The 27,167-nt window shown below is 36.5% G+C and overlaps 1 protein-coding gene across 2 annotated transcripts in view; it reads left to right on the top strand.

The window, feature by feature from the left end:
• PLCG2 (phospholipase C gamma 2) overlaps positions 1 to 27,167 on the top strand; it is a 214,117-nt gene that overhangs the window by 128,914 nt on the left and 58,036 nt on the right. For both annotated transcript variants that reach the window (XM_073659786.1, XM_073659785.1), the window contains exons 21-23: positions 573 to 644; positions 14,697 to 14,806; positions 15,110 to 15,203. In XM_073659786.1, the coding sequence (XP_073515887.1) occupies positions 573 to 644; positions 14,697 to 14,806; positions 15,110 to 15,203 (276 nt within the window). The remainder of the gene's footprint in view (positions 1 to 572; positions 645 to 14,696; positions 14,807 to 15,109; positions 15,204 to 27,167) is intronic.

The following is a 27,167-nucleotide window of genomic DNA, read 5'->3' as shown; positions in this document are numbered from 1 at the left end:
GAGAAAGAGAGAGGGAGCAAAGAAAGCTGTAAGAACCAGTTGCCCTGATGGATTTGTGATATTTTTGCAAAGTAGTTCGCTACATAGACTCTGTGCAGCAGCAAAATGTTAGAAAAGTTTTAATGATGACTATTTGGAAAGCTGCTTAACTTTGCATTTAGGAAGCAAATTAACATTTTGTGCAAAGGTGTATCTAGCCTTTAAATTGGCTTTTCCACTATTACAGCTGAAGGCATATGGTGAGGATCAGAGCGACTCGACAGCTGGGACTTGAGATCATTATAAAGAAGGGATGAATCAACTTTACCTTAGCGGCTAGTTCAAAGTTTTTCCCTTTCACTAGGATAGAGGTGTGATGCAGCTTCCTACACAGGGGGATGCGGAGACAGCGGACATTTAGGGAAAAAGTGAAACAACTTCACTTTCAGAATCATGGGGGTCAAAATAGTTACGACCACTTAACAATCCAGAATATTGGATTACACGACACCTGTTGTTATCGGATTTGTAGAATGTTCTTTTATCTTTTGGGCAATTTCTGCATCATGACTTTTGCATTTTCTGTATTTTAGGAAAAGGATGTGAGCTCCATTTATGGATTTAATAAAATGTATGTGGATCCCAATGAAATCTCCCCAGCCATGGTATGTAATCAGCAGCTTTATAATCGGCTAAGAAAGTTTTATTTTTTTTTCTACATGGCTCATTTTAGCAAAGATTAGTTAAAATCATATTATTTGGCTTTTTTTTGCATTTAAAAACTTGTGCAATTTTGCTAAACTTGCAACAACACCTAAGACGTACGTGGCAGCCGGAGTTCAGTAAAGGAGTCTGTTGTATTTTTTTTTTTATTACTGAATGTTGATTTTTTTTCAGCATTTTTACTGCAGTTTTCCTAATTAAGATCAAGGAAGCCGAGAATAAAAAAAAACACAAAGAAATGTGAAAAAAATGCTCTGAAAGCAAATCAAAAATACATACAATTTTGCTGTTTTTTTTTCCATAATTTAAGTCATTCAAGCAGAAAAATGCACCCAAAACACTATATATGAGCACACCGTAACACTATATATGAACACACCGTAACACTATATATGAACACACCGTAACACTATATATGAACACACCGTAACACTATATATGAACACACCGTAACACTATATATGAACACAGCGTAAGACTATATATGAACACAGCGTAACACTATATATGAACACAGCGTAACACTATATATGAACACACCGTAACACTATATATGAACACACCGTAACACTATATATGAACACAGCGTAACACTATATATGAACACAGCGTAACACTATATATGAACACAGCGTAACACTATATATGAACACAGCGTAACACTATATATGAACACAGCGTAACACTATATATGAACACAGCGTAACACTATATATGAACACACCGTAACACTATATATGAACACAGCGTAACACTATATATGAACACACCGTAACACTATATATGAACACAGCGTAACACTATATATGAACACAGCGTAACACTATATATGAACACAGCGTAACACTATATATGAACACAGCGTAACACTATATATGAACACACCGTAACACTATATATGAACACAGCGTAACACTATATATGAACAGAGCGTAACACTATATATGAACACAGCGTAACACTATATATGAACACAGCGTAACACTATATATGAACATACCGTAACACTATATATGAACACAGCGTAACACTATATATGAACACAGCGTAACACTATATATGAACACAGCGTAACACTATATATGAACACAGCGTAACACTATATATGAACACAGCGTAACACTATATATGAACACAGCGTAACACTATATATGAACACAGCGTAACACTATATATGAACATACCGTAACACTATATATGAACACACCGTAACACTATATATGAACATACCGTAACACTATATATGAACACACCGTAACACTATATATGAACACAGCGTAACACTATATATGAACACAGCGTAACACTATATATGAACACAGCGTAACACTATATATGAACATACCGTAACACTATATGAACACAGCGTAAGACTATATATGAACACAGCGTAACACTATATATGAACACAGCGTAACACTATATATGAACACACCGTAACACTATATATGAACACACCGTAACACTATATATGAACACAGCGTAACACTATATATGAACACAGCGTAACACTATATATGAACATACCGTAACACTATATGAACACAGCGTAAGACTATATATGAACACAGCGTAACACTATATATGAACACAGCGTAACACTATATATGAACACACCGTAACACTATATATGAACACACTGTAACACTATATATGAACACACCGTAACACTATATATGAACACAGCGTAAGACTATATATGAACACAGCGTAACACTATATATGAACACAGCGTAACACTATATATGAACACACCGTAACACTATATATGAACACACCGTAACACTATATATGAACACAGCGTAACACTATATATGAACACAGCGTAACACTATATATGAACACAGCGTAACACTATATATGAACACAGCGTAACACTATATATGAACACAGCGTAACACTATATATGAACACAGCGTAACACTATATATGAACACACCGTAACACTATATATGAACACAGCGTAACACTATATATGAACACACCGTAACACTATATATGAACACAGCGTAACACTATATATGAACACAGCGTAACACTATATATGAACACAGCGTAACACTATATATGAACACAGCGTAACACTATATATGAACACACCGTAACACTATATATGAACACAGCGTAACACTATATATGAACAGAGCGTAACACTATATATGAACACAGCGTAACACTATATATGAACACAGCGTAACACTATATATGAACATACCGTAACACTATATATGAACACAGCGTAACACTATATATGAACACAGCGTAACACTATATATGAACACAGCGTAACACTATATATGAACACAGCGTAACACTATATATGAACACAGCGTAACACTATATATGAACACAGCGTAACACTATATATGAACACAGCGTAACACTATATATGAACATACCGTAACACTATATATGAACACACCGTAACACTATATATGAACATACCGTAACACTATATATGAACACACCGTAACACTATATATGAACACAGCGTAACACTATATATGAACACAGCGTAACACTATATATGAACACAGCGTAACACTATATATGAACATACCGTAACACTATATGAACACAGCGTAAGACTATATATGAACACAGCGTAACACTATATATGAACACAGCGTAACACTATATATGAACACACCGTAACACTATATATGAACACACCGTAACACTATATATGAACACAGCGTAACACTATATATGAACACAGCGTAACACTATATATGAAAACAGCGTAACACTATATATGAACACAGCGTAACACTATATATGAACACAGCGTAACACTATATATGAACATACCGTAACACTATATATGAACACAGCGTAACACTATATATGAACACAGCGTAACACTATATATGAACACAGCGTAACACTATATATGAACACAGCGTAACACTATATATGAACACAGCGTAACACTATATATGAACACAGCGTAACACTATATATGAACATACCGTAACACTATATATGAACACAGCGTAACACTATATATGAACACACCGTAACACTATATATGAACACAGCGTAACACTATATATGAACACAGCGTAACACTATATATGAACACAGCGTAACACTATATATGAACACAGCGTAACACTATATATGAACACAGCGTAACACTATATATGAACACAGCGTAACACTATATATGAACATACCGTAGCACTATATATGAACACAGCGTAACACTATATATGAACACAGCGTAACACTATATATGAACACAGCGTAACACTATATATGAACACAGCGTAACACTATATATGAACACAGCGTAACACTATATATGAACATACCGTAACACTATATATGAACACAGCGTAACACTATATATGAACACAGCGTAACACTATATATGAACACAGCGTAACACTATATATGAACATACCGTAACACTATATATGAACACAGCGTAACACTATATATGAACACAGCGTAACACTATATATGAACACAGCGTAACACTATATATGAACACAGCGTAACACTATATATGAACACAGCGTAACACTATATATGAACACAGCGTAACACTATGTATGAACACAGCGTAACACTATATATGAACACAGCGTAACACTATATATGAACACAGCGTAACACTATATATGAACACACCGTAACACTATATATGAACACAGCGTAACACTATATATGAACACAGCGTAACACTATATATGAACACAGCGTAACACTATATATGAACACAGCGTAACACTATATATGAACACAGCGTAACACTATATATGAACACAGCGTAACACTATATATGAACACAGCGTAACACTATATATGAACACAGCGTAACACTATATATGAACACAGCGTAACACTATATATGAACATACCGTAACACTATATATGAACACACCGTAACACTATATATGAACATACCGTAACACTATATATGAACACACCGTAACACTATATATGAACACAGCGTAACACTATATATGAACACAGCGTAACACTATATATGAACACAGCGTAACACTATATATGAACATACCGTAACACTATATGAACACAGCGTAACACTATATATGAACACAGCGTAAGACTATATATGAACACAGCGTAACACTATATATGAACACAGCGTAACACTATATATGAACACACCGTAACACTATATATGAACACACCGTAACACTATATATGAACACAGCGTAACACTATATATGAACACAGCGTAACACTATATATGAACACAGCGTAACACTATATATGAACACAGCGTAACACTATATATGAACACAGCGTAACACTATATATGAACATACCGTAACACTATATATGAACACAGCGTAACACTATATATGAACACACCGTAACACTATATATGAACACAGCGTAACACTATATATGAACACAGCGTAACACTATATATGAACATACCGTAACACTATATATGAACACAGCGTAACACTATATATGAACACACCGTAACACTATATATGAACACAGCGTAACACTATATATGAACACAGCATAACACTATATATGAACATACCGTAACACTATATATGAACACACCGTAACACTATATATGAACATACCGTAACACTATATATGAACACACCGTAACACTATATATGAACACAGCGTAACACTATATATGAACACAGCGTAACACTATATATGAACATACCGTAACACTATATGAACACAGCGTAACACTATATATGAACACAGCGTAAGACTATATATGAACACAGCGTAACACTATATATGAACACAGCGTAACACTATATATGAACACACCGTAACACTATATATGAACACACCGTAACACTATATATGAACACAGCGTAACACTATATATGAACACAGCGTAACACTATATATGAACACAGCGTAACACTATATATGAACATACCGTAACACTATATATGAACACAGCGTAACAATATATATGAACACAGCGTAACACTATATATGAACACAGCGTAACACTATATATGAACACAGCGTAACACTATATATGAACACACCGTAACACTATATATGAACACAGCGTAACACTATATATGAACACAGCGTAACACTATATATGAACACACCGTAACACTATATATGAACACAGCGTAACACTATATATGAACACACCGTAACACTATATATGAACACAGCGTAACACTATATATGAACACAGCGTAACACTATATATGAACACACCGTAACACTATATATGAACACAGCGTAACACTATATATGAACACACCGTAACACTATATATGAACACAGCGTAACACTATATATGAACACACCGTAACACTATATATGAACACAGCGTAACACTATATATGAACACAGCGTAACACTATATATGAACACAGCGTAACACTATATATGAACACAGCGTAACACTATATATGAACACACCGTAACACTATATATGAACACAGCGTAACACTATATATGAACACAGCGTAACACTATATATGAACACAGCGTAACACTATATATGAACACAGCGTAACACTATATATGAACACAGCGTAACACTATATATGAACATACCGTAGCACTATATATGAACACAGCGTAACACTATATATGAACACACCGTAACACTATGTATGAACACACCGTAAGACTATATATGAACACAGCGTAACACTATATATGAACATACCGTAACACTATATATGAACACAGCGTAACACTATATATGAACACAGCGTAACACTATATATGAACACAGCGTAACACTATATATGAACACAGCGTAACACTATATATGAACACACCGTAACACTATATATGAACATACCGTAACACTATATATGAACACAGCGTAACACTATATATGAACACACCGTAACACTATGTATGAACACAGCGTAACACTATATATGAACACACCGTAACACTATGTATGAACACAGTGTAACACTGTATATGAACACAGCGTAACACTATATATGAACACAGCGTAACACTATATATGAACACACCGTAACACTATATATGAACATACCGTAACACTATATATGAACACAGCGTAACACTATATATGAACACAGCGTAACACTATATATGAACATACCGTAACATTATATATGAACACAGCGTAACACTATATATGAACACAGCGTAAGACTATATATGAACACACCGTAACACTATATATGAACATACCGTAACACTATATATGAACACAGCGTAACACTATATATGAACACAGCGTAACACTATATATGAACATACCGTAACACTATATATGAACACAGCGTAACACTATATATGAACACAGCGTAACACTATATATGAACACAGCGTAAGACTATGTATGAACACACCGTAAGACTATGTATGAACACAGCGTAACACTATATATGAACATACCGTAACACTATATATGAACACAGCGTAACACTATATATGAACACAGCGTAACACTATATATGAACATACCGTAACACTATATATGAACATACCGTAACGCTATATATGAACACAGCGTAACACTATATATGAACACAGCGTAACACTATATATGAACACACCGTAACACTATATATGAACACAGCGTAACACTATATATGAACACAGCGTAACACTATATATGAACACAGCGTAACACTATATATGAACACAGCGTAACACTATATATGAACAAAGCGTAACACTATATATGAACACAGCGTAACACTATGTATGAACACAGCGTAACACTATATATGAACACAGCGTAACACTATATATGAACACAGCGTAACACTATATATGAACACAGCGTAACACTATGTATGAACACAGCGTAACACTATATATGAACACAGCGTAACACTATATATGAACACACCGTAACACTATATATGAACACAGCGTAACACTATATATGAACACAGCGTAACACTATATATGAACATACCGTAACACTATATATGAACACAGCGTAACACTATATATGAACACACCGTAACACTATATATGAACACACCGTAACACTGCAGAATCAGACAGCACAGGACTTGTTTGTAAACTGTAACCATGGAGACATACTGTATTTTTCGGACTATAAGACGCACCCCCCACTTTTCTCCAAAATTTTGGAGGAAAAAAAGTGCGAGGAAAGTGGGAGGTGCATCTTATAGTCCGATATACATAAATACTGACTGTGGCTGTGGGTGGTGGGGGATATGGGGGGAGCGACAGTGGCGGAGTAGCAGGACACAGGAGGCAGCAGCCGCCTGCTGCAGCCCACTCTGTGCCCGCTACTAAAGAAAATGAATATTCACTCCTCCCCACGCCCATGGGTGTGGTGAATATTCATGTCCTTTAATAGCGGACACGCTTACAGCCGAGCACAGCGGGTACAGTGTGCGCGCTATTAGGGAGAATCACTGGTCACTGCTCCCCACGCACACAGTCCCGGCGTGGGGAGCAGTGACTATTCCGGCACAGAGCAGTACGCAGCACTGGAGGAGAGAGGAGGTGAGTATGATTGTTTATTTTTTTCCTGTGCAGCGTGACGGGGATCAGGGGGGGCCATACATACAGGGATGAAGGGGGCAATACATACCAGGATGAGGGGGGCCATACATACCAGGAAGAGGAATGAAGGTACCACATACATACCAGGAAGAGGGATGAAGGTGCCATACATACCAGGATGGGTGTGAGGGGGGCCATACATACAAGGAAGAGGAATGAAGGTACCATACATACCAGGAAGAGGGATGAAGGTGTCATACATACCAGGATGGGTGTGAGGGGGCCATACATAACAGGATGAAGGTTGCCATACATACCAGGAAGAGGGATGAAGGTGTCATACATACCAGGATGGGTGTGAGGGGGGCCATACATAACAGGATGAAGGTTGCCATACATACCAGGAAGAGGGATGAGGGTGCCATGCATACCAGGATGGTGGATTGGGGTGCCATGCATATCAGGATGTGGATGAGGGCCAAGTATAACAGGAAGGGGGACATTACCCCTATAACAGTGTCAGCAGCAGACACCCTCCCCCTTAACAGGGCATCATGACCAAATTTTTTGCTTAAATATTTTTTTTTCTATCTTCATCCTCTAAAACCTAGGTGCGTCTTATGGTCCGGTGCGTCTTATAGTCCGAAAAATACGTTAATTGCCTGCACAGACGCTGCAAGCACAAAACAGTAGATTGACAATCAAGACTATATGCAAAGTAGCTTAATTTTCACATGTGGATTTTTTTTAATATTAGTTGGATTTTTCTATTATTAATTATTATTATTAATCATGCCTAAAGCCAGTGAGGTTTCTTCACAATAGGATATCCACCAGAATTTGCCTGGACATTTGTATTGCAAGAGTAGACAACAGACTAGGACAGAGAAGAGCTGTCGGCCTCATGACATGTCTGATTTGGAAAAATAAAACAATTATGTAGCGTATTATCTGAACATTCTGCCATGAGCTGTTCCTCTGTTGTTCCTTCCGGAAATCTATGACTATCTTGACAACTCAATGTTACCCTTCCGTTTGTCAAAGAGAATTATCCTTAGTCCGCATAAACATAAGACTAAAGTCAGTCGAAAGTGCTGGTATTCGTGGGACAGTGTAATGTGTATGGAGCCATATGATGTCGGGGAGAGGAGGAACCGGCACGGTGGATTTCCAACCGGTGATCTTTTTGCTCTCTCTGGAAATAAGCAGCTTCTAAAAAACACAGGAGCACTAAGCAGAGCTGAAAATCCCTGTGTACTCTAATGTGTATGTGGGCCAGTGACCACTGTGTGGGGGTACACCCAGTGGCGTAACTAGAGTCCCATGTACCCCAGTGCAAAATTTGGACCTGGGCTCCTCCACATGCTGGTAAAATGTATGAGCCCTTGTAGTGTCCTAAATCCTATAAGGACATAAGAGTTGCTCCCAACCTCCCCCATTATAGGTCCATCCTAGTATATAGGTCTCCCATCCTGGTATATATACAGTATATGTCCTCCATCCTAGTATATATGTTCCCCATCCTGGCATATAGTTACATAGTTAGTAAAGCCGAATAAAGACTTGTGTCCATCAAGTTCGACCTGTTAGTTCTGTAATTGCTAAAGTTGATCCAGAGGAGGGCAAAAACCCCAAATGATTTAGCCAATCTTCACCTGAGGAAAAATTCCCTCCCGACTCTGAAACCAGCAGTCAGAATAAATCCCTGTATCAACCTACTATTTTATTCTATTGTTAAGTATATGCAGAAATCTGCCTGGTATCTAGAAATGCATCCAGTCCCCCCCCGCTTGAACTGGTGTAGTGAATCCGACATTACCGTCTCCTCACTCAGTGAATTCCATATTCTCACTGCTCTTACCGTAAAGAACCCCTTCCTATGCTGGTGCTGAAACCTTTTCTCTTCCAGTCTTAGTGAGTGCCCTCTTGTTACCGTAATATCCCTCCTTTTGAACAAATCCCGGGCAAGATCTCTATACTGTCCCCTAACATATTTGTACACATTTATTATGTCCCCCCTCAACCTTCTCTTTTCCAGGCTGAATAGTCCTAGTTTTGCCAACCTCTCTGGGTATTGCAGTCCCTCCATTCCCTTTATTAATTTTGTTGCCCTCCTTTGTACCTTTTCAAGCTCATTTATATCCTTTCTATATATTGGGGCCCATAACTGAGCACAGTATTCCAAGTGTGGTCTGACCAGTGCTTTGTACAGTGGAAGAACAATGTTCTCCTCCTTTGCAGCTATACCTCTTCTGATACATCCCATTACCCTGTTTGCCCTTACAGCAGCCGCCTGACTTTGGGCACTCCAATTTAGTTTGCTATCAGTCAAGATGCCCAAGTCCTTCTCCATCTCTGAATTCCCCAATGATTTCCCATTCAGTGAGTACTGGTGACTTCCATTTTTCCTTCCCATATGTATGACCTTACATTTCTCCTCATTAAACCTCATTTGCCATTTAATGCTCCACCTACCCAGCTTATCCAAATCCCTCTGTAGGTCTGCACTGTCCTCTTTTGTATTAATTGTTTTACATAACTTTGTGTCATCTGCAAATATTGATATTTTACTATTTATCCCGTTGACTATGTCGTTAATAAAGATATTAAATAACATTGGGCCTAGTACAGACCCCTGTGGTACCCCACTAGTGACGCTTACCCAATCTGAGTATATTCCATTTATAACCACCCTCTGCCTTCTATCCCTTAGCCAGTTAGCTACCCACTTGCAGACATTTTCCCCCAGCCCCATCATTCTCATTTTGTATACCAACCTATTATGTGGCACGCTATCGAACGCTTTTGAGAAGTCGAGATACACGACATCCACTGGTTCCCCCTGATCTACTCGAGAGCTAACCTCCTCGTAGAAGTCAATCAGGTTTGTTTGGCAGGAGCGATTCCTCATGAATCCATGTTGGTTCGGGGTTAATAGATTATTAGCATCAAGATGCTCCATGATTGCCTCATTAATAAAGCCTTCAAAAATTTTGCCCACAACGGACGTCAGACTCACCAGCCGATAGTTTCCGGCGTCACTTTTCGCTCCCTTTTTGAATATTGACACTACATTCGCCTGTCGCCAATCAAGTGGTACAGACCCAGTCTCAACAGAGTCCTTAAATATAAGATATAACGGTCTGTCTATCACATTACTTAGTTCCCTTAGTACCCGTGGGTGTATGCCATCAGGTCCTGGTGATTTATTTATTTTAATGTTACTGAGGCGTTTCTGTACCCCAGCTTGGGTTAGATTTGTCATACTTAGTGGAGGATTAAGCTTGTCACTTCTCATTTCGCCTGTTAGTTCTTTTTCCTTTGTGAAAGTTGACGAAAAAAAATTATTTAATAGATTAGCTTTATCCTCGTCTTTCTCTATGATTTTGCCTTCATCACTTTTTATCGGTCCAATATTATTCGATTTAATCCTTTTACTATTTATGTACGTAAAGAACAGTTTGGGATTTGATCTACTTTCCCTAGCAATACGTCTCTCTGTTTCCTCCTTCGCTATTTTTATTGTTTTTTACAGGTTCTCGTTTTTTCCTTGTAACACATTAGTGCCTCCTTACTGTTTTCCTGTTTTAATCTCTTGAATGCCTCTTTTTTGCTATTTAACGCCCCTTTTACGTTCTTGTTCAACCATATTGGTTTCCTCTTATTTCTGGCCCTTTTATTCCCATACGGTATATACCTCTCGCACTGAGTATTCAGAATTCTTTTGAAGGTTTCCCATTTACTATTCGTATTCCTTTGATTAAGAACTTTGTCCCAGTCTATAAGTTGAAGGTTTTCTTTCAGCTGATCAAACTTCGCCCTCCTAAAGTTTAATGTTTTAGTTGTTCCCTTATTGATAACCCTACTGAAGGGCATTTTGAAATTGATAATATTATGATCGCTATTACCTAGGTGCCCCCCTATCTGTACCTCAGTTATTCTATCAGGCCTATTAGTCAATATTAAATCCAACACGGCCTTCCCTCTCGTTGGTTCCTGCACTAGTTGGGAGAGATAATTATCCTTGATATTTGTCAAGAACCTTTTACCTTTCTGAGATCTACAGGTTTCTGTTTCCCAGTCAATATCCGGGTAGTTGAAATCCCCCATTACAATCACTTCATTATGTTTTGCTACTTTGTCTATTTGTCCTAATAGCAGTTTCTCATTCTCCTCTGTTATATTAGGTGGCTTATAGCAGACCCCCAGTAATATTTTATTATTATTTTTTGCCCCCTCTATCTCTACCCACATGGACTCGACCCCCTCTTCTCCCTCTCCTATATCTTCCCTTAGTCTGGGCTTTAGACGTGACCTTACATATAAGCAGACTCCTCCGCCCTTCCCCTGTTTCCGGTCCCTTCTAAATAAACTATAATCTAATAAATTTACCGCCCAGTCGTAGCTATCGTCTAGCCAAGTCTCTGTTATACCTACGATGTCATACCTCTCCTCCGATATAAGCGCCCGCAGCTCATCCGCCTTATTGGTCAGGCTTCTTGCGTTGGTCAGCATGCAAGATAAAACTTTGGGGTTATTTAGCATCCTATTCTTCTCTAACGATCTAACTGTACTATCCCCACCCCCCTCTCCACCCTCATTATATTCACTTCTCCCCTTCCCCCTTGCTTGCCTCACATCCCACCTATTTCCTTGGTTCCCCCCCCCCGTCTCTAGTTTAAAAACTCCTCCAACCTATTAGCCATCTTCTTCCCCAGCACCGCTGCACCCTCCCCATTGAGGTGCAGCCCGTCCCTACGGTAGAGCCTGTAGCCGACAGCGAAGTCGGCCCAGTTCTCCATGAACCCAAACCCTTCTGCCTTGCACCAACTCTTTAGCCACTTATTCACCTCCCTAACCTCCCGTTGGCGCTCCTGTGTGGCTCGCGGGATTGGTAGTATTTCTGAGAAAACTACCTTGGAGGTCCTTGCCCTAAGCTTCCTACCTAGATCCCTGAAATCATTTTTAAGGACCCTCCATCTACCACTCACTTTCTCATTGGTGCCAATGTGGACCATGACCGCTGGGTCTTCGCCAGCCCCACCCAGTAACCTGTCAACCCGATCCGCGATGTGCCGGACTCGAGCGCCAGGGAGGCAGCACACCGTTCGGCGATCCCGGTCTTTGTGACAGATTGCCCTGTCTGTCCCCCTAATAATAGAGTCACCCACTACCAGGACCTGTCTAGCCTGCCCTACACTTCCCCCCTCCCCCTCATTACTGGAGCATACACTCCCCCGGCGGTCAGAGGATCTGTCGTGCTCCAATAATGCCGGTTCTGAACCAGCCTTCCTATACTTCTTCCCTCTATCCCTTCTAACTGTTACCCAGCTCCCTGCCTGTTCAGCCTGCGCTTCCCCACTAAGCTCCACCCCCAGTGTTGACCCATTGAGTGTCTGCTCGGTGAGCAGCAAACTCCGTTCCATGTTGTCGATGCTCCTCAGTACCGCTATCTGAGCACTTAGATCCAGGATTTGGGCTTCCAAGTGCACGATATGCTCACATCTCTCGCAGCAGTATGGATCCCTGAGCGGTTATATATATCACCCCATCCTGCTATATGTGTCAGTTATCCAGAGACTCATTCTAGTATATATCTCCCCCATCCTGGTATATATGTCCCCCATCCTAGTATATATATCCCCCATTCTGGTATATATATCCCCCATTCTGGTATATATATCCCCCATTCAGGTATCTATATCCCCCATCCTGGTATATGTCCCAAATTCTGCCGCTGTCCTTTAATGCACAGAAAACAATAAACCATTATACTCGCCTTCCCTCCGCTCCTCCGCCGCACGGCGTCCTCTTCTGCAGCCGGCAGCTGACTTCAGCGTGAGAGCGACGGGAGCGCATGATGTCACTGCCATGTGACCCCAGTCACATGTGTTCACCAAAGTCAGCTGCTGGCCTCTGATTGGCTGGCAGTGTGTACTGCAGCGCATTCGATGCAAGTGTTCAATCGAAAAACCATTAAAGTTGTCCAGCATCGATTTGGATCAAGGAAAGTGATGGGTTACTGGTACCTACTATACCTCTGTACAAGACCTGGACACTCAAGATGGCGGAAAGATAGAAAATTGACGCTGGAGGAGACTTCTTCAGATTCCATGGACAGCGAGGATCACCAACAGAGATGTCGTGGACCAAGAAAAACCAAAACTGTCGTTAGAAGCGAAGATAACCAAAGAAAGATTAGCTTATTTTGGCCACATTACGCGCAGTCAGTCGATGGAGAAAGACGTCATGGTTGGATCGGTCGGTGGCGGATGAAGAAAAGGACGGTCAAAAACCCACTGGTTAGACACCATCGAGAGGGACATGAGAATGACCAATGACAAACAGAAGAAGCAACTAGCGAGCGACGATCCATAGAATGACCAAGAGTCGTACTCGACTGAACGGAGAGCAGAGAGCTCCTCTATGACATATCGGAGGATCATTGAAAGTAGAATTCTTCATACAAAGTTGACCCCATTTGCTCTTTTGCTTTTATTTTACCTTATATTTTATGTTTTCCCTTTTAGCCCCAAGGAACAGTTAAAGCTCTATATAACTACATGGCTACGCAAGATGATGAGCTGAGCTTCTGCACCGGCGCCTTGATTCACAACGTCGTTAAAGTCTCTGACGGATGGCAAGTATCAATTACCATTTCATCCACCGCTAATTTCATTTTAGGATGTGTCTTAATAGCAGAATTTGAGCTGGAGGAGAAGTGGGTACATAAAGCCTGATAGTATGAAAATGGGGGGTGTATCAATCCAATAACCCTTGTAGGAGGGAACTTCTTGGGTTGTTATCTAGATTTCAGAGAAACAGAGATAAACGAAGAAAAAAAATGAAAAATGAATGGAGTCAGAGGAGGACACATCATCTACAATCCACATGTGATACAAACTTATCAGTGATATCAGGACTATAATCTATTATTTTGCAGGTGGAAAGGGGATTATGGAGACAAACTGCAGCACTACTTCCCATCAAACTATGTAGAGGATATAACAATGAATGAAGAAGGATTTACCTTTCAGGTAGGAGATATACAATAGGTTTATCGGCTAGGCAACCAAACTTGCTTGTTTCTCTTCAGTATAAGAATAGTTATATTCTTGTACATAGGAGCAGTATTATAGTAGTTATATTCTTGTACATAGGAGTAGTATTATAGTAGTTATATTCTTGTACATAGGAGCAGTATTATATTAGTTATATTCTTGTACATAGGGAGCAGTATTATAGTAGTTATATTCTTGTACATAGGGGCAGTATTATAGTAGTTATATTCTTGTACATAGGAGCAGTACTATAGTAGTTATATTCTTGTACATAGGAGCAGTATTATAGTAGTTATATTCTTGTACATAGGAGCAGTATTATAGTAGTTATATTCTTGTGCATAGGGAGCAGTATTATAGTAGTTATATTCTTGTGCATAGGGAGCAGTATTATAGTAGTTATATTCTTGTACATAGGAGCAGTATTATAGTAGTTATATTCTTGTACATAGGGGGCAGTATTATAGTAGTTATATTCTTGTACATAGGAGCAGTATTATAGTAGTTATATTCTTGTACATAGGGGCAGTATTATAGTAGTTATATTCTTGTACATAGGGGCAGTATTATAGTAGTTATATTCTTGTACATTGGGGGCAGTATTATAGTAGTTATATTCTTGTAGATAGGGGGCAGTATTATAGTAGCTATATTCTTGTACATAGGGGGCAGTATTATAGTAGTTATATTCTTGTAGATAGGGGGCAGTATTATAGTAGTTATATTCTTGTACATAGGAGCAGTATTATAGTAGTTATATTCTTGTACATAGGGGGCAGTATTATAGTAGTTATATTCTTGTACATAGGGAGCAGTATTATAGTAGTTATATTCTTGTACATAGGGGCAGTATTATAGTAGTTATATTCTTGTACATAGGGGCAGTATTATAGTAGTTATATTCTTGTACATAGGAACAGTATTATACTAGTTATACTCTTGTACATAGGGGCAGTATTATAGTAGTTATATTCTTGTACATAGGAGCAGTATTATAGTAGTTATATTCTTGTACATAGGAGCAGTATTATAGTAGTTATATTCTTGCTCATAGGGGCAGTATTATAGTAGTTATATTCTTGTATATAGGGGCAGTATTATAGTAGTTATATTCTTGCACATAGGAGCAGTATTATAGTAGTTATATTCTGGAATATAGGGGCAGTATTATAGTAGTTATATTCTTGTACATTGGGGGCAGTATTATAGTAGTTATATTCTTGTAGATAGGGGGCAGTATTATAGTAGCTATATTCTTGTACATAGGGGGTAGTATTATAGTAGTTATATTCTTGTACATAGGGGGCAGTATTATAGTAGTTATATTCTTGTACATAGGAGCAGTATTATAGTAGTTATATTCTTGTACATAGGGGGCAGTATTATAGTAGTTATATTCCTCTACATAGGAGCAGTATTATAGTAGTTATATTCTTGTACATAGGAGTAGTATTATAGTAGTTATATTCTTGTACATAGGAGCAGTATTATATTAGTTATATTCTTGTACATAGGGAGCAGTATTATAGTAGTTAAATTCTTGTACATAGGGGCAGTATTATAGTAGTTATATTCTTGTACATAGGAGCAGTATTATAGTAGTTATATTCTTGTACATAGGAGCAGTATTATAGTAGTTATATTCTTGTACATAGGAGCAGTATTATAGTAGTTATATTCTTGTGCATAGGGAGCAGTATTATAGTAGTTATATTCTTGTGCATAGGGAGCAGTATTATAGTAGTTATATTCTTGTACATAGGAGCAGTATTATAGTAGTTATATTCTTGTACATAGGGGGCAGTATTATAGTAGTTATATTCTTGTACATAGGAGCAGTATTATAGTAGTTATATTCTTGTACATAGGGGCAGTATTATAGTAGTTATATTCTTGTACATAGGGGCAGTATTATAGTAGTTATATTCTTGTACATTGGGGGCAGTATTATAGTAGTTATATTCTTGTAGATAGGGGGCAGTATTATAGTAGCTATATTCTTGTACATAGGGGCAGTATTATAGTAGTTATATTCTTGTAGATAGGGGGCAGTATTATAGTAGTTATATTCTTGTACATAGGAGCAGTATTATAGTAGTTATATTCTTGTACATAGGGGGCAGTATTATAGTAGTTATATTCTTGTACATAGGGAGCAGTATTATAGTAGTTATATTCTTGTACATAGGGGCAGTATTATAGTAGTTATATTCTTGTACATAGGGGCAGTATTATAGTAGTTATATTCTTGTACATAGGAACAGTATTATACTAGTTATACTCTTGTACATAGGGGCAGTATTATAGTAGTTATATTCTTGTACATAGGAGCAGTATTATAGTAGTTATATTCTTGTACATAGGAGCAGTATTATAGTAGTTATATTCTTGCTCATAGGGGCAGTATTATAGTAGTTATATTCTTGTATATAGGGGCAGTATTATAGTAGTTATATTCTTGTACATAGGAGCAGTATTATAGTAGTTATATTCTGGAATATAGGGGCAGTATTATAGTAGTTATATTCTTGTACATTGGGGGCAGTATTATAGTAGTTATATTCTTGTAGATAGGGGGCAGTATTATAGTAGCTATATTCTTGTACATAGGGGGTAGTATTATAGTAGTTATATTCTTGTACATAGGGGGCAGTATTATAGTAGTTATATTCTTGTACATAGGAGCAGTATTATAGTAGTTATATTCTTGTACATAGGGGGCAGTATTATAGTAGTTATATTCTTGTACATAGGGAGCAGTATTATAGTAGTTATATTCTTGTACATAGGGGCAGTATTATAGTAGTTATATTCTTGTACATAGGGGCAGTATTATAGTAGTTATATTCTTGTACATAGGAACAGTATTATACTAGTTATATTCTTGTACATAGGGGCAGTATTATAGTAGTTATATTCTTGTACATAGGAGCAGTATTATAGTAGTTATATTCTTGTACATAGGGGGCAGTATTATAGTAGTTATATTCCTGTACATAGGAGCAGTATTATAGTAGTTATATTCTTGTACATAGGAGTAGTATTATAGTAGTTATATTCTTGTACATAGGGGCAGTATTATATTAGTTATATTCTTGTACATAGGAGCAGTATTATAGTAGTTATATTCTTGTACATAGGAGCAGTATTATAATAGTTATATTCTTGCACATAGGAGCAGTATTATAGTAGTTATATTCTTGCACATAGGGGCAGTATTATAGTAGTTATATTCTTGTATATAGGGGCAGTATTAAAGTAGTTATATTCTGGAATATAGGGGCAGTATTATAGTAGTTATATTCTTGTACATAGGGGGCAGTATTATAGTAGTTATATTGTTGTACATAGCGGGCAGTATTATAGTAGTTATATTCTTGTACATAGTGGGCAGTATTATAGTAGTTATATTCTTGTACATAGTGGGCAGTATTATAGTAGTTATATTCTTGTACGTAGGGGCAGTATTATAGTAGTTATATTCCTGTACATAGGGGCAGTATTATAGTAGTTATATTCTTGTACATAGGAACAGTATTATACTAGTTATATTCTTGTACATAGGAGCAGTATTATAGTAGTTATATTCCTGTACATAGGAAGCAGTATTATAGTAGTTATATTCTTGTACATAGGGGCAGTATTATAGTAGCTATATTCTTGTGCATAGAGGGCAGTATTATAGTAGTTATATTCTTGTACATAGTAGGCAGTATTATAGTAGTTATATTCTTGTACATAGGAGCAGTATTATAGTAGTTATATTCTTGTACATAGAGGGCAGTATTATAGTAGTTTTATTCTTGTACACAGGAGGGCAGTATTATAGTAGTTATATTCTTGTACATAGGGGGCAGTATTATAGTAGTTATATTCTTGTACATAGAGGGCAGTATTATAGTAGTTATATTCTTGTACACAGGGGGGCAGTATTATAGTAGTTATATTCTTGTACATAGGAGCAGTATTATAGTAGTTATATACTTGTACATAGGGAGCAGTATTATAGTAGTTATCTTCTTGTACATAGGGGCAGTATTATAGTAGTTATATTCTTGTACATAGGAGCAGTATTATAGTAGTTATATTCTTGAACATAGGAGCAGTATTATAGTAGTGATATTCTTGTACATAGGAGCAGTATTATAGTAGTTATATTCTTGTACATAGGAGCAGTATTATAGTAGTTATATTCTTGTACATAGGAGCAGTATTGTAGTTTTATTCTTGTACACAGGAGGGCAGTATTATAGTAGTTATATTCTTGTACATAGGGGGCAGTATTATAGTAGTTATATTCTTGTACATAGGGGGCAGTATTATAGTAGTCATATTCTTGTACATAGAGGGCAGTATTATAGTAGTTATATTCTTGTACACAGGGGGGCAGTATTATAGTAGTTACAGTTATATGAAAAAGTTTGGGCACCCCTATTAATCTTAAGCTTAATGTTTTTTAAAAATTGGTGTTTTTGCAACAGCTATTTCAGTTTGATATATGTAATAACTGTTGGACACAGTAATGTTTCTGCCTTGAAATGAGGTTTATTGTACTAACAGAAAATGTGCAATCTGCATTCAAACAAAATTTGACAGGTGCATAAGTATGAGCACCCTTATCATTTTATTGTTTTAAATACTCCTACCTACTTTTTACTGACGTACTAAAGCACTTTTTTTGGTTTTGTAACCTCATTGAGCTTTGAACTTCATAGCCAGGTGTATGCAATCATGAGAAAAGCTACTTAAAGTGGCCACTTGCAAGTTGTTCTCCTGTTTGAATCTCCTCTGAAGAGTGGCATCATGGGCTCCTCAAAACAACTGTCAAATGATCTGAAAACAAAGATTATTCAACATAGCTGTTCAGGGGAAGGATAGAAAAAGCTGTCTCAGAGATTTAACCTGTCAGTTTCCACTGTGAGGAACATAGTAAGGAAATGGAAGAACACAGGGACAGTTCTTGTTAAGGCCAGAAGTGGCAGGCCAAGAAAAACATCAGAAAGGCAGAGGAGAAGAATGGTAAGATCAGTCAAGGACAATCCTCAGACCACCTCCAGAGAGCTGCAGCATCAACTTGCTGCAGATGGTGTCACTGTGCATCGGTCAACTATACAACGCACTTTGCACAAGGAGAAGCTGTATGGGAGAGTGATGCGAAAGAAGCCGTTTCTGCAAGCACGCCACAAACAGAGTCGGCTGAGGTATGCAAAAGCACATTTGGAGAAGCCAATTTCTTTTTGGAAGAAAGTCCTGTGGACTGATGAAACCAAGATTGAGTTGTTTGGTCATACAAAAAGGCGTTATGCATGGCGGCAAAAAAACACAGCATTCCAAGAAAAACACTTGCTACCCACAGTAAAATTTGGTGGCGGTTCCATCATGCTTTGGGGCTGTGTGGCCAATGCCGGCACCGGGAATCTTGTTAAAGTTGAGGGACGCATGGATTCCACTCAGTATCAGCAGATTCTTGACAATAATGTTGAAGAATCAGTGACAAAGTTGAAGTTACGCAGGGGATGGATCTTTCAGCAAGACAATGATCCAAAACACCGCTCCAAATCTACTCAGGAATTCATGCAGAGGAACAATTACAATGTTCTGGAATGGCCATCCCAGTCCCCAGACCTGAATATCATTGAACATCTGTGGGATCATTTGAAGAGGGCTGTCCATGCTCGACGACCATCAAACTTAACTGAACTGGAATTGTTTTGTAAAGAGGAATGGTCAAAAACACCTTCATCCAGGATCCAGGAAATCATTAAAAGCTACAGGAAGCGACTAGAGGCTGTTATTTTTGCAATAGGAGGATCTTCTAAATATTAATGTCACTTTTCTGGTGAGGTGCCCATACTTATGCACCTGTCAAATTTTGTTTGAATGCAGATTGCACATTTTCTGTTAGTACAATAAACCTAATTTCAAGGCAGAAACATTACTGTGTCCAACAGTTATTACATATATCAAACTGAAATAGCTGCTGCAAAAACACCAATTTTTAAAAAACATTAAGCTTAAGATTAATAGGGGTGCCCAAACGTTTTCATATAACTGTATATTCCTGTACATAGGGGGCAGTATTATAGTAGATATATTCTTGTACATGCGGGGCAGTATTATAGTAGTTATATTCTTGTACATAGGGGGCAGTATTATAGTAGTTATATTCTTGTACATAGGGGCAGTATTATAGTAGTTATATTCTTGTACATAGGAGCAGTATTATAGTAGTTATATTCTTGTACATAGGGGCAGTATTATAGTAGTTATATTCCTGTACATAGGGGGCAGTATTATAGTAGATATATTCTTGTACATGGGGGCAGTATTATAGTAGTTATATTCTGGTACATAGGAGCAGTATTATAGTAGATATATTCTTGTACATGGGGGCAGTATTATAGTAGTTATATTCTGGTACATAGGAGCAGTATTATAGTAGTTATATTCTTGTACATAGAGGGCAGTATTATAGTAGTTATATTCTTGTACATAGAGGGCAGTATTATAGTAGTTTTATTCTTGTACACAGGAGGGCAGTATTATAGTAGTTTTATTCTTGTACACAGGAGGGCAGTATTATAGTAGTTATATTCTTGTACATAGGGGGCAGTATTATAGTAGTTATATTCTTGTACATAGGGGCAGTATTATAGTAGTTATATTCTTGTACATAGGGGCAGTATTATAGTAGTTATATTCTTGTACATAGGGGGCAGTATTATAGTAGTTATATTCTTGTACATAGGAGCAGTATTATAGTAGTTATATACTTGTACATAGGGGGCAGTATTATAGTAGTTATATTCTTGTACATGGGGGCAGTATTATAGTAGTCATATTCTTGTACATAGGGGGCAGTATTATAGTAGTTATATTCTTGTACATAGGAGTAGTATTATAGTAGTTATATTATTGTACATAGGAGCAGTATTATAGTAGTTATATTCTTGTACATAGGAGTAGTATTATATTAGTTATATTCTTGTACATAGGAGCAGTATTATAGTAGTTATATTCTTGTCCATAGGGGGCAGTATTATAGTAGTTATATTCTTGTACATGGGGGCAGTATTATAGTAGTTATATTCTTGTACATAGGGGGCAGTATTATATTAGTTATATTCTTGTACATAGGAGCAGTATTATAGTAGTTATATTCTTGTACATAGGGAGCAGTATTAAAGCAGTTATATTCTTGTACATAGGGAGCAGTATTATAGCAGTTATATTCCTGTACATAGGAGCAGTATTATAGTAGTTATATTCTTGTACATAGGAGCAGTCTTATAGTAGTTATATTCTTGTACATAGGAGCAGTATTATAGTAGTTATATTCTTGTATATGGGGGCAGTATTATAGTAGTTATATTCTTGTACATGGGGGCAGTATTATAGTAGTTATATTCCTGTACATCGTAGCAGTGTTATAGTAGTTATATTCTTGTACATAGGGGCAGAATTATAGTAGTTATATTCTTGTACATAGGGGCAGTATTATAGTAGTTATATTCCTGTACATTGGAGCAGTGTTATAGTAGTTATATTCTTGTACATAGGGGCAGTATTATAGTAGTTATATTCTTGTACATTGGAGCAGTATTATAGTAGTTATATTCTTGTACATAGGGGCAGTATTATAGTAGTTATATTCCTGTACATAGGGGACAGTATTATAGTAGATATATTCTTGTACATGGGGGTAGTATTATAGTAGTTATATTCTGGTACATAGGAGCAGTATTATAGTAGATATATTCTTGTACATGGGGGCAGTATTATAGTAGTTATATTCTGGTACATAGGAGCAGTATTATAGTAGTTATATTCTTGTACATAGAGGGCAGTATTATAGTAGTTATATTCTTGTACATAGAGGGCAGTATTATAGTAGTTTTATTCTTGTACACAGGAGGGCAGTATTATAGTAGTTTTATTCTTGTACACAGGAGTGCAGTATTATAGTAGTTATATTCTTGTACATAGGGGGCAGTATTATAGTAGTTATATTCTTGAACATAGGGGCAGTATTATAGTAGTTATATTCTTGTACATAGGGGCAGTATTATAGTAGTTATATTCTTGTACATAGGGGGCAGTATTATAGTAGTTATATTCTTGTACATAGGAGCAGTATTATAGTAGTTATATACTTGTACATAGGGGGCAGTATTATAGTAGTTATATTCTTGTACATGAGGGCAGTATTATAGTAGTCATATTCTTGTACATAAGGGGCAGTATTATAGTAGTTATATTCTTGTACATAGGAGTAGTATTATAGTAGTTATATTATTGTACATAGGAGCAGTATTATAGTAGTTATATTCTTGTACATAGGAGTAGTATTATATTAGTTATATTCTTGTACATAGGAGCAGTATTATAGTAGTTATATTCTTGTCCATAGGGGGCAGTATTATAGTAGTTATATTCTTGTACATTGGGGGCAGTATTATAGTAGTTATATTCTTGTAGATAGGGGGCAGTATTATAGTAGCTATATTCTTGTACATAGGGGGCAGTATTATAGTAGTTATATTCTTGTAGATAGGGGGCAGTATTATAGTAGTTATATTCTTGTACATAGGAGCAGTATTATAGTAGTTATATTCTTGTACATAGGGGGCAGTATTATAGTAGTTATATTCTTGTACATAGGGAGCAGTATTATAGTAGTTATATTCTTGTACATAGGGGCAGTATTATAGTAGTTATATTCTTGTACATAGGGGCAGTATTATAGTAGTTATATTCTTGTACATAGGAACAGTATTATACTAGTTATACTCTTGTACATAGGGGCAGTATTATAGTAGTTATATTCTTGTACATAGGAGCAGTATTATAGTAGTTATATTCTTGTACATAGGAGCAGTATTATAGTAGTTATATTCTTGCTCATAGGGGCAGTATTATAGTAGTTATATTCTTGTATATAGGGGCAGTATTATAGTAGTTATATTCTTGCACATAGGAGCAGTATTATAGTAGTTATATTCTGGAATATAGGGGCAGTATTATAGTAGTTATATTCTTGTACATTGGGGGCAGTATTATAGTAGTTATATTCTTGTAGATAGGGGGCAGTATTATAGTAGCTATATTCTTGTACATAGGGGGTAGTATTATAGTAGTTATATTCTTGTACATAGGGGGCAGTATTATAGTAGTTATATTCTTGTACATAGGAGCAGTATTATAGTAGTTATATTCTTGTACATAGGGGGCAGTATTATAGTAGTTATATTCCTGTACATAGGAGCAGTATTATAGTAGTTATATTCTTGTACATAGGAGTAGTATTATAGTAGTTATATTCTTGTACATAGGAGCAGTATTATATTAGTTATATTCTTGTACATAGGGAGCAGTATTATAGTAGTTAAATTCTTGTACATAGGGGCAGTATTATAGTAGTTATATTCTTGTACATAGGAGCAGTATTATAGTAGTTATATTCTTGTACATAGGAGCAGTATTATAGTAGTTATATTCTTGTACATAGGAGCAGTATTATAGTAGTTATATTCTTGTGCATAGGGAGCAGTATTATAGTAGTTATATTCTTGTGCATAGGGAGCAGTATTATAGTAGTTATATTCTTGTACATAGGAGCAGTATTATAGTAGTTATATTCTTGTACATAGGGGGCAGTATTATAGTAGTTATATTCTTGTACATAGGAGCAGTATTATAGTAGTTATATTCTTGTACATAGGGGCAGTATTATAGTAGTTATATTCTTGTACATAGGGGCAGTATTATAGTAGTTATATTCTTGTACATTGGGGGCAGTATTATAGTAGTTATATTCTTGTAGATAGGGGGCAGTATTATAGTAGCTATATTCTTGTACATAGGGGCAGTATTATAGTAGTTATATTCTTGTAGATAGGGGGCAGTATTATAGTAGTTATATTCTTGTACATAGGAGCAGTATTATAGTAGTTATATTCTTGTACATAGGGGGCAGTATTATAGTAGTTATATTCTTGTACATAGGGAGCAGTATTATAGTAGTTATATTCTTGTACATAGGGGCAGTATTATAGTAGTTATATTCTTGTACATAGGGGCAGTATTATAGTAGTTATATTCTTGTACATAGGAACAGTATTATACTAGTTATACTCTTGTACATAGGGGCAGTATTATAGTAGTTATATTCTTGTACATAGGAGCAGTATTATAGTAGTTATATTCTTGTACATAGGAGCAGTATTATAGTAGTTATATTCTTGCTCATAGGGGCAGTATTATAGTAGTTATATTCTTGTATATAGGGGCAGTATTATAGTAGTTATATTCTTGTACATAGGAGCAGTATTATAGTAGTTATATTCTGGAATATAGGGGCAGTATTATAGTAGTTATATTCTTGTACATTGGGGGCAGTATTATAGTAGTTATATTCTTGTAGATAGGGGGCAGTATTATAGTAGCTATATTCTTGTACATAGGGGGTAGTATTATAGTAGTTATATTCTTGTACATAGGGGGCAGTATTATAGTAGTTATATTCTTGTACATAGGAGCAGTATTATAGTAGTTATATTCTTGTACATAGGGGGCAGTATTATAGTAGTTATATTCTTGTACATAGGGAGCAGTATTATAGTAGTTATATTCTTGTACATAGGGGCAGTATTATAGTAGTTATATTCTTGTACATAGGGGCAGTATTATAGTAGTTATATTCTTGTACATAGGAACAGTATTATACTAGTTATATTCTTGTACATAGGGGCAGTATTATAGTAGTTATATTCTTGTACATAGGAGCAGTATTATAGTAGTTATATTCTTGTACATAGGGGGCAGTATTATAGTAGTTATATTCCTGTACATAGGAGCAGTATTATAGTAGTTATATTCTTGTACATAGGAGTAGTATTATAGTAGTTATATTCTTGTACATAGGGGCAGTATTATATTAGTTATATTCTTGTACATAGGAGCAGTATTATAGTAGTTATATTCTTGTACATAGGAGCAGTATTATAATAGTTATATTCTTGCACATAGGAGCAGTATTATAGTAGTTATATTCTTGCACATAGGGGCAGTATTATAGTAGTTATATTCTTGTATATAGGGGCAGTATTAAAGTAGTTATATTCTGGAATATAGGGGCAGTATTATAGTAGTTATATTCTTGTACATAGGGGGCAGTATTATAGTAGTTATATTGTTGTACATAGCGGGCAGTATTATAGTAGTTATATTCTTGTACATAGTGGGCAGTATTATAGTAGTTATATTCTTGTACATAGTGGGCAGTATTATAGTAGTTATATTCTTGTACGTAGGGGCAGTATTATAGTAGTTATATTCCTGTACATAGGGGCAGTATTATAGTAGTTATATTCTTGTACATAGGAACAGTATTATACTAGTTATATTCTTGTACATAGGAGCAGTATTATAGTAGTTATATTCCTGTACATAGGAAGCAGTATTATAGTAGTTATATTCTTGTACATAGGGGCAGTATTATAGTAGCTATATTCTTGTGCATAGAGGGCAGTATTATAGTAGTTATATTCTTGTACATAGTAGGCAGTATTATAGTAGTTATATTCTTGTACATAGGAGCAGTATTATAGTAGTTATATTCTTGTACATAGAGGGCAGTATTATAGTAGTTTTATTCTTGTACACAGGAGGGCAGTATTATAGTAGTTATATTCTTGTACATAGGGGGCAGTATTATAGTAGTTATATTCTTGTACATAGAGGGCAGTATTATAGTAGTTATATTCTTGTACACAGGGGGGCAGTATTATAGTAGTTATATTCTTGTACATAGGAGCAGTATTATAGTAGTTATATACTTGTACATAGGGAGCAGTATTATAGTAGTTATCTTCTTGTACATAGGGGCAGTATTATAGTAGTTATATTCTTGTACATAGGAGCAGTATTATAGTAGTTATA

Source organism: Phyllobates terribilis, unplaced genomic scaffold (genome assembly GCF_046119375.1).
Source record: "Phyllobates terribilis strain yellow unplaced genomic scaffold, ASM4611937v1 Scaffold_14__1_contigs__length_39327217, whole genome shotgun sequence".
Classification (NCBI taxonomy): Eukaryota; Metazoa; Chordata; class Amphibia; order Anura; family Dendrobatidae; genus Phyllobates; species Phyllobates terribilis.
Note: the sequence above shows the minus strand (reverse complement) of the source record. Positions and strands in the feature narration are given on the sequence as shown.